This window comes from Pseudorasbora parva, chromosome 23, assembly GCF_024679245.1.
Source record: "Pseudorasbora parva isolate DD20220531a chromosome 23, ASM2467924v1, whole genome shotgun sequence".
Classification (NCBI taxonomy): domain Eukaryota; kingdom Metazoa; phylum Chordata; class Actinopteri; order Cypriniformes; family Gobionidae; genus Pseudorasbora; species Pseudorasbora parva.
The window spans coordinates 36917540-36935350 of NC_090194.1; the positions used below are offsets into that span (position 1 = coordinate 36917540).

The following is a 17811-nucleotide window of genomic DNA, read 5'->3' on the forward strand; positions in this document are numbered from 1 at the left end:
AGCGGTGTCAAAGAACCGCTGATTGCTGAAGAAAAGCTGGAAGCAATTAGATGTATATCGCCCGTGTTTAAATATGCAATCGTTTGCTCACAGAACAAACACACGCTAACACAAGTGTACGAGTGACTCGGGACGAGAATAGACGATTACATTACAGCCTAATCCAGGTGCATAATCAGATTGTTTTTCCTTTTGTGGAGACCGGATGACAAACCCGGCGGATCAAACGACTGCTCATCGCATTGAGACTGAACTCTGACGTCCATCTGCTGCGGGGAGATAGTGCAGGACTGCAGGTCAATGGAAGCATCAGTGCATACTCACACACACACACACACACACACACACACACACACACACACACTATTACAAGACAAGAGGAATGTTCTGCAGGAACACACACATGTTTGTTTTTGTGAAATGTATCAAAGCAAACCGTATTTTCTCTCCCCTTACACTGCCCCTGCCCCTAAACCTACCCATCTCACACACACACACACACACACACACACACACCCTGCTCCTCAACCTACCCATCACACACACACACACACTCCCTGCTCCTCAACCTACCCATCTCACACACACACACACACATCGCGCATCACAGAATAGAGCAAGGCCAGCTTTTGTGCTTATAAAACATAAATTGGTTTATTTTTACTGTAAATGATGATGGTTTTGCTAGATAAGACCCTTATTCATCGTCTGGTGTCGTTTAAAGCCCTCTGAAGCTGCACTGAAACTGTCATTTGGCCCTTGAACCGTTTGAGGCCCATTGAAGTCCATTATATGGCGAAAAATCCTGGAATGTTTTCATCAAAAACCTTCATTTCTTTTCCACTGAAGAAAGAAAGACATGTAGCCTAGAAATCTAGACGCACCCTAGCGGGAGCAAATCTAATCTGCCGTGAGTGTCGTCTAGCAACTCTCAAAACACGTCTGAGATGTAAAAACCAAACTCTGGCCGGGCCAATCACATCGTGTATAGAGTCGGTGGGCGGGGCTTAACATAATGATGGCCGAGTTGCGTTTGCGTGCTTCTAGTAAACACAGAAACTGGCGAACGGCGGCCTTTCGAATCAGCTTTGACCGCGACTCTGGAAGACTTGAGTTAAGCTTTTCTCTGAGAAAAGAACAAAGAACGGCACTGAAGTCATTCTTAAGAAGGGAAGATGTGTTCAGAGTAGTATTGCACGATATACCGGTACTAGAAAAGTATTGCGTTACCCTGCTACTACAAACGGTACGATATGGACTTTTATTAGTACTGGTACTTTAAGGAGGACAGCGCTAATATGAGCTGTATTTCTTAATTTGCGTGGATGGATGTGTGACAGCAGGTGTCAGGACGTGTGTGTGAGCTCTGCTTCAGCCGTTCAATAAACATTAGAAGCAGAAGAGTTTAATATATACGCGCAGCGCATGACTGAGAAAGCAACTGAAATATGTGCGCATGAGAAGAAAAAGCGCGGCACGGGACGTGCTCGCGCTGCCGGACTCTGAACTGAAGCGCGCGCCCACACACACACACACACACACACACACACACATTTCAGACAACAATCGGTCACGATTCAGTTCTTTAGCGGATTATTGTTTGGGTTTGAATGGTCAAACATATGTAAAAATGCACGCTCTGGCGAGTATTCAGGTGAACACAGTCGGATATGTCTTTAGTGAGCGTGTACAGCTGAGGTAATTAGATGTGCAGGTCTTAAGCCAGACCTGATATTCTGTGAATAATGTTAAGCAAACAATGAAAAATAGAAAACCACCACATGCTTGGCTAAATAACTCAAATATATTTATTAAGAATCAGTTTATTGTTAAATTATAGAATGAAGACTAGTAAGCAGTTTCATATTTGATTATTTAATTTCTTTCTTGACTTGCTACTGTTAAATAGACCTAATGAAGCTGAGAAATAAAGCACTGTTTTTGTCATATTGTTTGTCATTTGCATTTTTTGCTTATTTTTAAAAACAGATACAATTAAAAATCTATAGTATAATTACAAGATAACATTTTTTTAAAAATATTAAATTATAATATTTAATATTAAAAATATTAAAAAATTAAAAAAAAAAAAAAGATTTTGGTCATCCCAACCTGTTGAGAAGTGTAAGGTTAGTGAATGATAAGATGATTGATGATGATGATCTCTGTGAGGATCTTCACACTGGCATTGAGTTATTATAGCAATAAGAGGAGGAATGGTCAAAAACCAGCGCAGGAACATGCTGGCCAAGTTAATTTTTAGTAAATAATAATAAGCTCTGTTGTCATATTATTCATATTATCAGTTGTTTGTTTTATACCGTGCTATCGATTTAGTATCGGTATCAAGGTATTTTGATCTGGTATCGCATCGAAGTCACAATTTTGGTATCGTGACAACACTAGTTCGGAGTTTAGCCGACCGGATACGGCGAATGTTTAATCTGTCAGCGAGCTCTGCTTCACCTTCGTTGCTCTGGTTGGTGTAGCGCTATCCTATCGCGTGCAGAGGGAGTTTGACAGACAGCCGTTTATCCCGCCCCTCGGATTGAGCCGTCAATGGAGAGTTTCCAGACCAAACATCTTGATGAGGGTCAGGCTTGTCAGGCTAAAAAACATGAACATCTTGGTTGAGATGGGGGTGAGCAAATTATCAGCAAAAGTTTATTTAAAAGTGAACTAATCCTTGAATATGGATTTGATCGATTAGGCTAGTTGTCGCAGCCCCTAGAACATGTATTGAAACTGCCTGTGAGTCTGACTGAGCCGCCTCTGGCCTGAGCAATCGAATCAGACAGGAAGGAGACACACAGGCGAGAGTGTGCGACAGTGACGTGTGTGCTTCCACTTTAAAGCACAGTTAATCAGTGTAATGGATGCGTTTCTGTACTTCGGCGGTGGGGTAAGTGGAGCCGAACTCACCTGAATTTCACCGCGTAGAGACTGATGCGCTCTGACGGCAGAAACTCAGATCACAGCTCACACACACTTACTCCTCACGCAAACACACACACACCGCTCACGACAGCGACCGCCCACTTCTCTAGCTCTGGAGAACATTTATATCATTCAGTCACACCACAAGGATTTAATAAACTCTTCAATAAAGGGCCAAACTAACCAGAACAACATTATTAATAGAAAACATGATCTGAAGAAGAAATCAATATAAAACTATTGACATGGAGCATAAAGAAAATGTACTTTAAGTTCACTGCAACATAACATTATGACCGATGAAGTGAAAGACCCTTGTCATCTCTTCCTCACTTGCTGTTAGTGGCAGAAAGTGAACATTTAGTCCTCAGAGTTGATGTGTGTGAAGCAGGAGAAATGGGCAAGCGTAAGGATTTGAGCGAGTTTGGCCAGATTGTGACGGCTAGACGACTGGGTCAGAGCATCTCCAAAACTGCAGCTCTTGTGGGCTGTTCCCGGTCTGCAGTGGTCAGTATCTATCAAAAGTGCTCCAAGGAAGGACCAGTGGAGAACCGGCCACAGGGTCATGGGCGGCCAAGGCTCATTGATGACCGTGGGGAGCGAAGGCTGGCCCGTGGGGTCCGATCAAACAGACGAGCTACTGGAGCTCAAACTGCTCCAGAAGTTAATGCTGGTTCTGATAGAAAGCTGTCAGAATACACAGAGCAGCTCAGTTTGTTGCGTATTGGAGTAGATAGCAATGAGTTTGAGATGTTGACTCAGCCTCCAAATCCCCCAGATCTCAATCCAATCGACCATCTGTGGGATGAGCTGAAGAAACAAGTCGGATCCATGAAGGACATAAAGGATCTGCTGCTAACATCTCGGTGCCAGATCCCACAGCACACCTTCAGGGGTCTAGTCCATGCCTCGACGGGTCAGCAAAAGGGGGACCAACACAATATTAGAAAGGTGGTCATAATGTTATGCCTGATCGGTGTACATCACTATAGCTAAAAAGTTTGGGGTCAATAAGAATTCGATTTCTATATTCATCAAATTGATCAAAGAAGATACTTTTTTTTTAGAAACATCTTACAGTCCCCAAACTTTTGGATGGAAGTGTGTATAATTTAATAAAAGAGTAAAAGGATCGGACGTCACAGCTGAGCTTTCGCTGGGAATTCTGCGATAAAACGTTCTCTGAGAAGAAAGATAAAATCCCACTTGTGTCTCTACAGAAGCAAATATCATCACTGAACAACTTTCAAGCAATTCTGCATCTGTCTCTCAAGTTTCAGATGTTATCACTACCAATCGGCGTCTCCGAATGTGATTTGCACTTCCAGAAGCGACTGCTCAAACACTGATACTTCAGCAACTTCTTAATCACAAAATGGACTGAAATAAATTGAATTGTGTTATTTTATTTGCACGTACACTCAGCATCCTCTCTCTCTCTCTCTCTCTCTGGATGTAATTACCCAGAAGGCCGGTTGGTTATTTTACGCTGCAAATGTGCAGGATGTCATTAACAGCAGACCTGCGGCTGACGGTGAGCCGCTCGTGGCCCCGCGGCGTCCTATTTGTGCTCTCCAAGAGAGAAGGAGCTCTTATTGCATTGCGTGATCCATGTAATTTCATTCCTGACTTGTTATTCTTCTCATTACGTGCCTGAATCCTTCCTCCGCAGTGCAGCGAACAACACAGACACACAGAGAACGGCTCAGATGCCACACACTCATACATGCATGTTTTTATCAATCTGCAAAAAACTTTGTCCACTTACAGTCTTGTTCAAAATAATAGCAGTACAATGTGACTAACCAGAATAATCAAGGTTTTTAGTATATTTTTTATTGCTACGTGGCAAACAAGTTACCAGTAGGTTCAGTAGATTGTCAGAAAACAAACAAGACCCAGCATTCATGATATGCACGCTCTTAAGGCTGTGCAATTGGGCAATTAGTTGAAAGGGGTGTGTTCCAAAAAATAGCAGTGTCTACCTTTGACTGTACAAACTCAAAACTATTTTGTACAAACATTTTTTTTTTCTGGGATTTAGCAATCCTGTGAATCACTAAACTAATATTTAGTTGTATGACCACAGTTTTTTAAAACTGCTTGACATCTGTGTGGCATGGAGTCAACCAACTTGTGGCACCTCTCAGCTGTTATTCCACTCCATGATTCTTTAACAACATTCCACAATTCATTCACATTTCTTGGTTTTGCTTCAGAAACAGCATTTTTGATATCACCCCACAAGTTCTCAATTGGATTAAGGTCTGGAGATTGGGCTGGCCACTCCATAACATTAATTTTGTTGGTTTGGAACCAAGACTTTGCCCGTTTACTAGTGTGTTTTGGGTCATTGTCTTGTTGAAACAACCGTTTCAAGGGCATGTCCTCTTCAGCATAGGGCAACATGACCTCTTCAAGTATTTTAACATATGCAAACTGATCCATGATCCCTGGTATGCGATAAATAGGCCCAACACCATAGTAGGAGAAACATGCCCATATCATGATGCTTGCACCTCCATGCTTCACTGTCTTCACTGTGTACTGTGGCTTGAATTCAGAGTTTGGGGGTCGTCTCACAAACTGCCTGTGGCCCTTGGACCCAAAAAGAACAATTTTACTCTCATCAGTCCACAAAATGTTCCTCCATTTCTCTTTAGGCCAGTTGATGTGTTCTTTGGCAAATTGTAACCTCTTCTGCACATGCCTTTTTTTTAACAGAGGGACTTTGCGGGGGATTCTTGAAAATAGATTAGCTTCACACAGACGTCTTCTAACTGTCACAGTACTTACAGGTAACTCCAGACTGTCTTTGATCCTCCTGGAGGTGATCATTGGCTGAGCCTTTGCCATTCTGGTTATTCTTCTATCCATTTTGATGGTTGTCTTCCGTTTTCATCCACGTCTCTCTGGTTTTGCTCTCCATTTTAAGGCATTGGAGATCATTTTAGCTGAACAGCCTATCATTTTTTGCACCTCTTTATAGGTTTTCCCCTCTCTAATCAACTTTTTAATCAAAGTACGCTGTTCTTCTGAACAATGTCTTGAACGACCCATTTTCCTCAGCTTTCAAATGCATGTTCAACAAGTGTTGGCTTCATCCTTAAATAGGGGCCACCTGATTCACACCTGTTTCTTCACAAAATTGATGACCTCAGTGATTGAATGCCACACTGCTATTTTTTTGAACACACCCCTTTCAACTAATTGCCCAATTGCACAGCCTTAAGAGCGTGCATATCATGAATGCTGGGTCTCATTTGTTTTCTGAGAATCTACTGAACCTACTGGTAACTTGTTTGCCACGTAGCAATAAAAAATATACTAAAAACCTTGATTATTCTGGTTAGTCACATTGTACTGCTATTATTTTGAACAAGACTGTATATATATTTTTTAGCCTGACCCAGATCAAGATGTTTGGTCTGGAAACTCAACATTGACGGCTCAATCCGAGGGGCAGATAAACGGCTGTCTGTTGTTATGGGAAAATTATAATCACTGATGAAGAATATTGATTATTTGGAGTGTGTTTGCATTCATACAGGAGCTAATAATAATAATAATTAGAGGTCGACCGATACTGGATTATACCGATACCGATAGCTAGGTTGGACCTCACTTGCCGATAACCGATTAATTGACCGATAGTTTTTAAAAAGATACTAGATTAAAATATAATAATAATACATAAAATATCAGGTAAAAAAGCAGTGCTGAACTTTATTACAAGAAATTTTAAAAAGTACTGAACCATGAAAATGTGTTACATTTCATATGTAAATATGAAAATATTAAAATGAGTCCTGACAGAAAAAAAATTCTATTAAAATATTACAAATAAATGTTTCTTTAGCTATAACCTAGAAACATGTGTGTAAATGTCAGGTAACAGACTGCCAATCCCCTTTGTTAACAATGATGTATTTATTTAGCTAGCTTACATGAACTAAATGCATTATGTAATGTAGATTTTACAGCATGTATTAATATTCGAGCAATACAATTCTACCTTAATCATTCATGTTAGTTCATAGTGCATAAAAAGGTTAACAGATAAAACTAACAATGAATAATACTTCTACAGCATTTATTAACCTTAATGTTACAAATTGAATATTATTGTATTATATTAAGTGTTATCATTTCATATAAGTCCAAACAGTTCGCTTTTTTATAACACAACGGTTTTCTTATCAAAATAACAACATATGTATTGACGTCTAATGCGTTTATATTTCTGTCGAATGCATGATACAGTTTCTCACATCAAAAAAACTTTCTCAGTTACATCGTTTTAAATTCTTGAGGTAACCGTTGCTGCTAATGTTAGCGTCCTGTCAGCCTCGACGACAAAGTACATATACTGCTGTTCTTCCCCTGCGAAAGCGTCTAGTCAACAAATCAATGACTTTATAATGATTTGGTAACATGTACTGAAGTGTTCTGTGTTCATACCGTTTCTCTGTTGGTGTTTTAAACGTGCATCAGATGTGTAAGCCTAACGTGTCCTCACGTGTTAAAGGGATCCCCTGGTGTTGAGACTTGTATGGCTTAATATAACATAAATGATGTCTCTTACTGAATTATGTAGTAGAAAACCCATGAAAGATCTACGTTATTTTAAAAATCGATTTTATATTTGGACCATGGGCGGCGCCATTTTGTTTGCGTTCTAGGTTGATGACGTAGAGTGGTTGAACTCCTCAATCAGCTGGCGTTACCCGTAGCTATTTTTACCACAACGCAACTCGAAAATTGTTTCAGAGTTAAACAAAACCAATGAATTGCTTTGTAATGGTACTTAAAACACACTCAAACATACATGTGCACACAAACTCACCTACACAAGTCACAAACAGATCGGCGGGCGCGCACACACACACCTGACTGCTCTGTCTCAATCGAGATGTTGGGCTGCACAGTCTCCACGACAGGGGCTGAATCTGAAATCGACCCTATACCCTTAAATAGGGCATTATTTGAAGGGACGGACATTTGTAGTGTTGTCCGACACCATAGTGGACATGTTCGAGTGCAGTCATTCAGTCTCATGTTCCACCGCAATAACGAGTGTACAGCCGATTTACAAACAGCTGTCCGACTTCACGCACTCAAACATACATGTGCACACAAACTCTCTCGCTCACACAGACTCACACACACCCCAACAGATCGGCGCGAACACACACACACACACACACACACACACACACACACACACCAACAGATCGGCGCGAACACACACACACCCCAACAGATCGACGCGAACACACACACACACGCACGCACTGCGCGCGCATACATAACCCTCAATCTATTCCCTGTGTTGATATCCTGTTCAACACATCCTGTTCCCTAGATAGACTGTTGATAGTAGATTAACTATAATGCCTAATGTGACCAGCAGAGGGAAATATCTAGGTAGGACGATGGGATAAAGTAACGTGAGGAAGAGAGGCAGGATGTTTTGGTGATGATGCATGCGATTGAGACAGAGCAGTCAGGTGTGTGTGTGCGCGCCCGCCGATCTGTTTGTGACTTGTGTAGGTGAGTTTGTGTGCACATGTATGTTTGAGTGTGTTTTAAGTACAATTACAAAGCAATTCATTTGTTTTGTTTAACTCTGAAACAATTTTCGAGTATCGTTGTGGTGAAAATAGCTACGGGTAACGCCAGCTGATTGAGGAGTTCAACCACTCTACGTCATCAACCTAGAACGCAAACAAAATGGCGCCGCCCATGGTCCAAATATAAAATCGATTTTTAAAATAACGTAGATCTTTCATGGGTTTTCTACTACATAATTCAGTAAGAGACATCATTTATGTTATATTAAGCCATACAAGTCTCAACACCATGGGATCCCTTTAATGTAAACAGTGATAGTTTTTCATTTGTCCTCTAGAGGCCGCTCTCGTGCTGTATAATGCCCGCAGACCCTTCTCAGAGCTCTCGTAGGCTACTGTGTAATGACAGCAGCCTTCTCAGCCGCTCCCGCAACAGACGCAAACCCGAAAAACTATCGGTATGAATTTTTTCCGATAACTGATAGTTCCACCAATCAGCTATCGGCGCCGATTAATCGGCAAATCCGATGACCTCTAATAATAATAATAATAATAATAATAATATTCTGTGCTGTGTTTAACACTCTTACCATGTGTGGAAAAACTCCTGAGAGGGATAGTTTAGACACTGGGGGTATAGAGATTGTGACTTCTGTTCTGTCTTCAGTTCACACTCGATGCAGGCTCTGATCACTGTGGCTCTTTCTTGCGAGAAATAAAGCGTTATAATTATAATTGGCCAATGTTCGTCTCTTATTCACTGAAGCAATGGAGTTAATTACGTTGCCATTACACTTTCAAACTCCCTCCGCACGCAACTGGATAGCGCTTTAACCAACCAGAGCAACGTGAAGCGGAGCTAGTTGAAGCTAGTAAACATGTGAAGATTAAACATTCTCCGTATCCGGTCGGCGAAACTCTGAACACATCTTCCCTTCTTAAGAATGACTTCAGTGCCGTTCTTTGTTCTTTTCTCAGAGAAAAGCTTAACTCCAAGTCTTCCAGAGTCGCGGTCAAAGCTGATTCGAAAGACCGCCGTTCGCCAGTTTCTGTGTTTACTAGAAGCACGCAAACGCAACTCGGCCGTCATTATGTTAAGCCCCGCCCACCGACTCTCTACACGATGTGATTGGCCTGACCAGAGTTTGGTTTTTACAGCTCAGACGTGTATTGAGAGTTGCTAGACGACACCCGATTTGATGCTGCTTGGGTGCATCTAGATTTCTAGGCTATATATTTTTTCAATTACAAAGAAAACACTGAATTAAAAATGACATTTTGTCGAAGAAAGAGCGAAATTGTTCAGCAACACTTGATTTGTTGGTTAATGCATTAACATTTGTACAGTATTTAATAACATTTGTTAATCAGGGTTTCTGCTGATTTAAATGAAGCTACATTTAAGACCTTTGTAAGACCGTTTAGAGACATGTTAAGGAATAACTGAAGGGAACACGTCAATATGTTCTCTAAAAGAGTAATATTAGTGACACTTTACAACAGATCTCCATAACTTTAACTTATTTTACAAAAAAATATCTTATAATCTGAGATGAGGAATCTTGTGAAAGTGATTTTATGATTAAAACAAGAACAAATATTTGCCAGTGTTCATAACAATCAACTTCATTCAAATGCAAGTCATTTTCATACGCAACCACAGATATTTGTTCTTGTTTTAAGCATAAATTCACTTTATTTTGTTCATTTTCTCAGAAAACAAGACTTCAATTCTTCATTTGTCATGTCATTTAATGTCTGTTTATCTGAGGATGTTTTAAGTTTGTGCTGGAAAACAGAAATCCTAATGAAGAACATTTTTTTCTTTTTTGCAGTGCATGCAATTAAATGTAGTGTTTTATTTTTATAGTTTATTCTATTTTATTTTTTCTGGACTGTGCGTTGATGGTTAATTTAAATTGCATTGTATTAATCAAAAAGCATGTCTAATTAACTGAACGTATGAAACAATTTAACAGCAATTTATTCAAATTGAACAAAAAAGCTAATATTTAAGGCCCTGTGTTTTCTTTTTCTCCCAAATTCTGTCTGTTACTTTTATTCAATTTGTATGAATGTATTCATAATGTATGCATTGCAGAAATCATAGGGCCCTAATTAAATGGCATGATATTGAATTTAAGACTTTCGGCTCCACTTTAAGACCCGCAGAAACCCTGTTTAATGAGTTATTAAAAGTGTTCACTCACGGTGCTTTATTGTTGGCAGATCTTAAAAATGAGATAAACATAAAGTAAGATTAATAAATGCTGCAGAAGTAATGTTCAGTGTTAGTTTGCTAACTAATGCACCGTATTGTAAAGTGTTACTGTATTTTCTTGTGCATTTACAAGCATTTTATTCACAATGTAGACATATAAACTTATTGCAGGATATCATATAAATGTAATGGTGCTATAGAAAATATATATGACGGCATGAGCTCAGATCTAATCATGTTTGAGTTGAAAAACATAATGGCACAAACAAATGATGGGAGAAAATAACTTCAGCACAATATGCCAAGTGAAAGAAGCGTGCACCATCTGTGATGTACAATTTTCCCCGACACAAATTGCTTTTAATGCGAGAGCGAGATCTTTCTGCTGCCAAAGAGGGCTGTTGTGTGCCGATCCAGGACCGTCCTACTTTAAAAAGAAGGAATTGTTCCCTGAGTTTGTGGAACTGGCGGGAAACGGCTCCCTTCTGATTGCGGCCCGTTTGTTCCGTCAGCATTTCCACCTGCAATAAAGCCGTCTGACTTCCACTCGCTTAACTGGCCTTTTCCAGGTCAAGCGTGGTTCCTTTCAGAGCCGAATCAAAGGGAGTGAGCCAATCAACACGCTCCCTGGAGAGCCCGCTCGGATCTGACCCAGAATGCTCTCTGGTTTCACTCAGCGGAGCTCATGTTTGGCTAAGTGTTGCTAGACAGTCATTCAAAGAGGTTTTTAACTTGAAATCCAGCTGATAAAGATGTGATAACGGCTGAATGCTTTACATTCATTTAGCAGACTCCTGTTTCTACACTCTTAATAATAAAGCGTCTGTATTATTTTCACCGGTATCATTTATTTAAATGTCCTTCAAAATGAGAAGGAAAAAAAACATGATTCTTTTAAGAACTGATAACAGAAAGGAAGCAAAAATGGTTCTTCTATAGGGAGAGAAAATCCTTTTGGAGTCTATATTTCTATGTATAGTGCTTTATACATTAAATATCGTTTTAAAGCAGTAATAATAAGGAAAATAATTATAAAAAAATTCAATTCATCAATAAGCACTTCTACAGAAGACAATAGTTTAATTATTCAGCTCAATTCAGTTCAAAGTGGTGTTATTTTAGGTTTATTGTCATTATTAAGATTTTGAGTTTTCGTGTTAATTTTAGTTTAACGGTGTTATGATCTGGCTTTTTAAAAAAATTTATAATGTTGTCTGAGGTCAACTTATGACATTTGCGTGGTTTTTAAATTCAAAAACATCATAATGAATCGATAATAGGCTTTTTTCTACACTGGTTTTGAGGCTCTCTCCTGAACGCTGGGTTTTTATGGGCGTGCCACACTGAAGACTTAGAGGTGAACGCCCACGGCTAGGATTGGAGAAGATTTGCATATTATAATGAGCTCCGGCTCCCCCGTGGTACACGTGAGAGATTGTTTTAAAAGCGTGTGGGAAAACGGCAACCGGAATGATTCGCCCCCACAGGGTTTAGCAAAATGTCTTTATTCACATTCTCATCCACCCGCGATTGATTAGAATGTTTTTTTTTTATTATTTGACCTGCCCGATTGGTGGACATAACCACAAACTGTTCACACACACACACACACGCGCACACACGCGCACACACACGCACGCACGCACGCACGCACGCACGCACACACACACACAGCCCCTAAACCTACCCCTCACAGGAAGCATTCTGCATTTTTACTTTCTCATAAAAACTCCTCCTGTGTGATTTATAAGCCTTTTGTAAAGTGGGGCCATGGGTAATGTCCTCATATTTCACCCTCTACTGTAATACCTGTGTCATACCCATGGCATTATACACATTTGTGTCCTCATATGTCACAAAAACAAGCCCACACACACACACACACACACACACACAAGCCTCTCTCACAAGCAGAGTCAGACAAATCAAAGGATGATCCAAACTTATGCGATTGTATTTTTCTTGTAAGTCAAGAGAGTGAACAAAGAACATCAGGAAAATAATGTTATTTCACCATTAAAGGTTAACCACCTGCTGATGGGCTTACGTTTTGGTAGCCTGTCTGGTGAACACAAATTTTGCCCCTGGATTTTGGGCTTTGCGAGCCCTGGCCCATACATGTCTGATCCCGAATCACAATAACCCAACAGATAAAGGATTCTCCAGCATGTGACAGCATGCTATGGGATGTTCTGTTAGACACGTATACATTATCAAATTGTTCTATCTCATACAAAGATCTCCTCCTGTCTGCAAATCCAGTCTCGTTTACAAACGAATCGGTGGTGAAATGAAGGAACAAACACGTAATATCTTCCCCACATGAGCTGGATATTCATTACAAATAAAGTTATGACACAGCTAGCCGTCGAAAACAGGTGGATTTAAACAATGGCTAAGTGTCTAAACGCATCTCGTTGTCGTGTGAGGGATCTGTTCATGTTGGACGGACATTTTAATGGCATTTTGTGTCTGTTAAGCGGCACAAAGACACCCGTTACGTCTATGCCCCCAAAGCGCCGTCTTAGCTGAGGGGGGCTCTGTGCATTAACTGTAATAACTCCGCGTTGCAAACACCAATCCGGTTCGTTTTCTTTCTATAGACTGTACTCACAAAGATATAACAATCAGATAAAGTTAAAAATTCGCCGGAGTTGTCCTTTAACTACTAGACCCACTACATATATAAAAAGGGTAGCTCTGTATAGTTAATACATAACAAATATCCGAAAAAGATAATTCATAGGGTTAATTCAGGGGGATTGGGACCCATTTTGCCATTGAGGTGACTTGGAAAAAGTGTCCCAATCAATCTGAATTCACCCTACATAGACTGAAAACAAAAATGTTATTTTTAATTCATTGGAATAAGAATCGTTGTTAAGCTGTGGTAGAAAATGGCATCCAAACATCCAAATAAACATTTTTTATGTACAATTCATACATTTTATTGTATTTATTTGAGTTTAATGTAAATATTTGTTCATATGTATATTGAATGCTATACTTAATACACATTTATAAACTTAAATATGGGAATTGTCATCTTGTGTGCCTTCTCTTACCTCGTAAACTGATGACAGTTTTTTACTCCAATAGGGGCACGTTTTTATGATCTTGCCTACACTGTAAACCCAGATTAGTAAGCAGAACTCAACAAATTTGATGTAACTCGTTGCCTCAAATTTTTTAAGTTAATGAACTTAAAAATTACATTTTTTAAAAATTAAATATTTTAAGTCGAATGAACTCAATATTTATTAGTATCTTTGTCTTTGTGTTTTAAGTACAAGTTACTCAAACCTTTTAAAACACAAGACTCAAACTCATATGAATCAAAACTCAAATTTTTTGATGTAACTTGTTGCCTCAAATATTTTAAGGTGGCACACCAGTTCAGTACACCATGCTGGGTACAACCAATCAAAACTTCCTCATGGGTCCCAACATGCATTGCGGCATGAATAAATTATTTTGTTAATACGTGATGTTTTCATCATCAATGTATTAACAACATCACTTGATGACATTTTCTCAGGACTCTTTGTTCCTTAACAAATGTCTCCCCCAAACACAAAGCAGCCAGAGAACTGTTAATATTACACAGTCAAGGGTCAAGAGCCCCAATAAAGCAAACGCTGATCTCCATCATGGTGACTTTAAACGAAACTATTATTTTCATTAAAACAGAAATACTATCAATCTGGTTAGTTATAAGTTAGTTCACATATTATTGTTAGGTTTAGTAACTTAAACATTTATAGTAATCGAATTTAAGATTGCATCACAATGAAAAAGTCTCCATCTTAATTTGAATCAGCGACAGACGAGGCGAAAAGGACCGCCTTTTATAAATGTCCTCCAATCAGTGAATTAGTTTTTGTTGCCAGGCAGAACTCCTGGCATGGCCAATCACATCAAAGCAAGAGCAGAGTGAGCTTTTTTATGATTATGATTTTGAGTTCATACAACTTGAAATCTTAAGTTTATGTATGTTGTAGGTTAATAAGTAACATAATAATTAAGTTACAAAATAATATAAGTAACTTATATTTTTGAGTTTCTGGACTAAACTAGTAATATTTAGTCAAGATTACTTGATTTATTTAAGTAAAGACAACATTAGGGTTTACAGTGTTCTTAGCATGTAATTACTTAATTCTATTAAGTTTATTATTTAATTTATGTTTTTAAGTTATGCTTACTTATTCACAAAAAAGTTACATTTAATCAAAAAATATTAGTTAAAATTACTCAAAAGGAAGACCATGTCACATCAACTTGAAATAAGTTAGTAGAACTTTTTCTATAACTTTGAGTATACACTACTTAATCTATTTAATTAATTTGAATGTTCGGGTTTCACGGGCCGGCACTGCCCGCAGCCATTCATTTTGCCCAATGAAAGCCCTTGTTGCTCATTTCTGACTATGTGCGCGTCCGTAACGCAGCATCTTATTCTCCTCCAAATATGCCCACGCCCTCCATCAGCGCAGCTTTTCGGGGTGGCAAGCGAGCTAAAGATAGTCTTAAGTTAATGGTGGTCGTCATAACACATGTTAAGATGATTAAAAGAGCGGGAAAAACACAGCCCGAGGCGTTCAACGTTAAACCCTCCTCCGAAATCTGTCCATTGAGTTTCTTAAGCCTGCCTGGAGGAGGTTTCGCTTGCGGATTTGCATCAAATTGTTACATCCTACTCTTTGTCATTGTAAAGATGGACGATCTGGGAGAGAAAAAAAAAGACTGGATGCTTTGAGGAAATCCTTTACAGCCAGCATCTATTAATCCTGTTTAGCTAAAACTTTAGGACGAGTTTGTCTGACAGCCCACTCCAGCTGCAATCGATGTCTGAATCGATATGTCCTGTGCAGCTAAACAGGAATTAACAGGTGGCTGCTGAGGTAAATGTTTCTGAATGAAGTCTGACATTTAGTTGAGGTGATTGAGTTATCTACACATCAGTCGACGAGGAGTTTACCTTTGCTTCGGCCCCCGTAACAAACGTTAATCTCTAATTCGATATAAAACTCATCAGCGGAGAGTGCTGTGCGGTGTGTGTGTGTGCGTGTGTGTGTTTGAGTGATGGGTAGGTTTAGGGGCAGTGTGTGTGTGTGTGTGTTTGAGTAATGGGTAGGTTTAGGGGCAGTGTGTGTGTGTGTGTGTGTGTGTGTGTGTGTGTGATGGGTAGGTTTAGGGACAGGGACAGGGACAGGGGCAGTGTGTGTGTGTGTGTGTGTGTGTGTGTGTGTGTGTGTGTGTGTGTGTGTGTGTGTGAGAGAGAGTGATGGGTAGGTTTAGGGGCAGTGTGTGTGTGTAGGTTTAGGGTCAGGAGCAGTGTGTGTGTGTGTGTGTGTGTGTGTGTGTGTCTGTGTGCCTGTGTGTGCGTGTGTGATGGGTAGGTTTAGGGACAGAGGCATTGTGTGTGTGTGTGTTTGTGTGTGTGTGTGTGTGTGTGTGTGTGTGTGTGTGTGTGTGTGTGTGTGTGTATGCGTGTGAGTGAATGATGGGTAGGTTTAGGGACAGAGGCATTGTGTGTGTGTGTGTTTGTGTGTGTGTGTGTGTGTGTGTGTGTGTGTGTGTGTGTGTGTGCATGCGTGTGAGTGAATGATGGGTAGGTTTAGGGACAGAGGCATTGTGTGTGTGTGTGTGTGTGATGGGTAGGTTTAGGGACAGAGGCATTGTGTGTGTGTGTGTGTGTGTGTGTGTGTGTGTGTGTGTGTGTGTGTGTGTGTGTGTGATGTGTAGGTTTAGGGGCAGTGTAAGGGGATAGAATATGCAGTTTGTACAGTATAAAAACCATTACGCCTATGGAATGTCCCCACATTTCACAAAAACAAACGTGTGTGTGTGTGTGTGTGTGTGTGTGTGTGTGTGTGTGTGTGTGTGTGTGTGTGTGTGTGTGCGTGTGTGTGTGTGTGTGTGTGTAGATGGATAAGCCCGTACCTCAGCAGCAGGTATTCCTTCAGGCGGGCGGCACTGGAGAAGCACTTCCTGTTCCAGTGACACTTCCTTCCCCAGAGGCTCCTGGTCAAAGGTTTTCCTGAGATCTACGGGACAAACACAGTTTTTCAGCACATCCTCCAGTTTGACATTATTCACACTTTCTAAAATACTCCTCCAGCGTAAAGCCTCTGTTCTCTATTACCCCTTTATAATAATCAGAGTGTGTGTGTGCTCATACAGTGTGTTCATAGATCACTGAGTGTAATAATCAGAGACTGAGAGTGTGAGTGTGTGTAATAATAAGAGTGTGTGTGTGCTCATGCAGTGTGTGTTCAGATCACTGTGTGTAATAATCTGAAAGAGTGTGTGTGTGTGTGTGTATTAATCAAAGTGTGTGTGTGTTGTGCACCGTCTATAGGCTCATATTTCTGCACTATTGAATTTAGAGCAGGTGTGTGTGTTGGTCAGTGGTTTTCAGTTCCTCACAATAGCAACGCTCCAACAATACTACTGAACACACCTGGTTTTGACCAGACGCCCATGGGGGAACACACACACACACACACTCACACTCGCACGCACGCACGGACGCACGGACGCACGCACGCACGCACGCACACACGCACACACTCACACACTCACACACTCACACACTCACACAGTGTTGAGCTGAAACTAGCAGAACACACTCGCGTCGAGAACACACTCGCGTCGAGTCTGCCGTCACATTGGGCCGGGTGTGTGATGCATTAGTGAATATAAAGCTGTTGTTAAATAGATGCTCAGCAACCACAAAAACAACTACAAGGGACACGCGCCGCATCCAAACCAGAGTCCGTCTGTAATGAGTGAAGTTTCTTCTGTCACACACGGGTTACCGACGGTCATTCTGTGCTCATATTCATTCTGATACATCCTGGGATGTAATATTTAACAGTGCTGGCCACCTCTCCCTCAAACATCTCCTGTGAGTCCAGTGGAAGCTGCAGGAATACAGATCTGTGCGCTTCCACTCAGCATTCGCCTGAGCTCCTCGCCATCCTCCGGCTTTCCTGGGTACATATTTGACTTCCAGCGTGAATAAAGCATGGGGACGAGGGCCGTGTGGAGGCACATGCTGATGGCCGGCGTTAG

The 17811-nt window shown here is 40.5% G+C and overlaps 1 protein-coding gene across 2 annotated transcripts in view; it reads right to left on the reverse strand.

Annotated features, from left to right (window-relative positions):
* The window catches only part of unc5cb (unc-5 netrin receptor Cb), a 313489-nt gene that overhangs the window by 106007 nt on the left and 189671 nt on the right, over positions 1-17811 (reverse strand). For both annotated transcript variants that reach the window (XM_067433972.1, XM_067433973.1), the window contains exon 4: positions 16678-16781. In XM_067433972.1, the coding sequence (XP_067290073.1) occupies positions 16678-16781 (104 nt within the window). The remainder of the gene's footprint in view (positions 1-16677; positions 16782-17811) is intronic.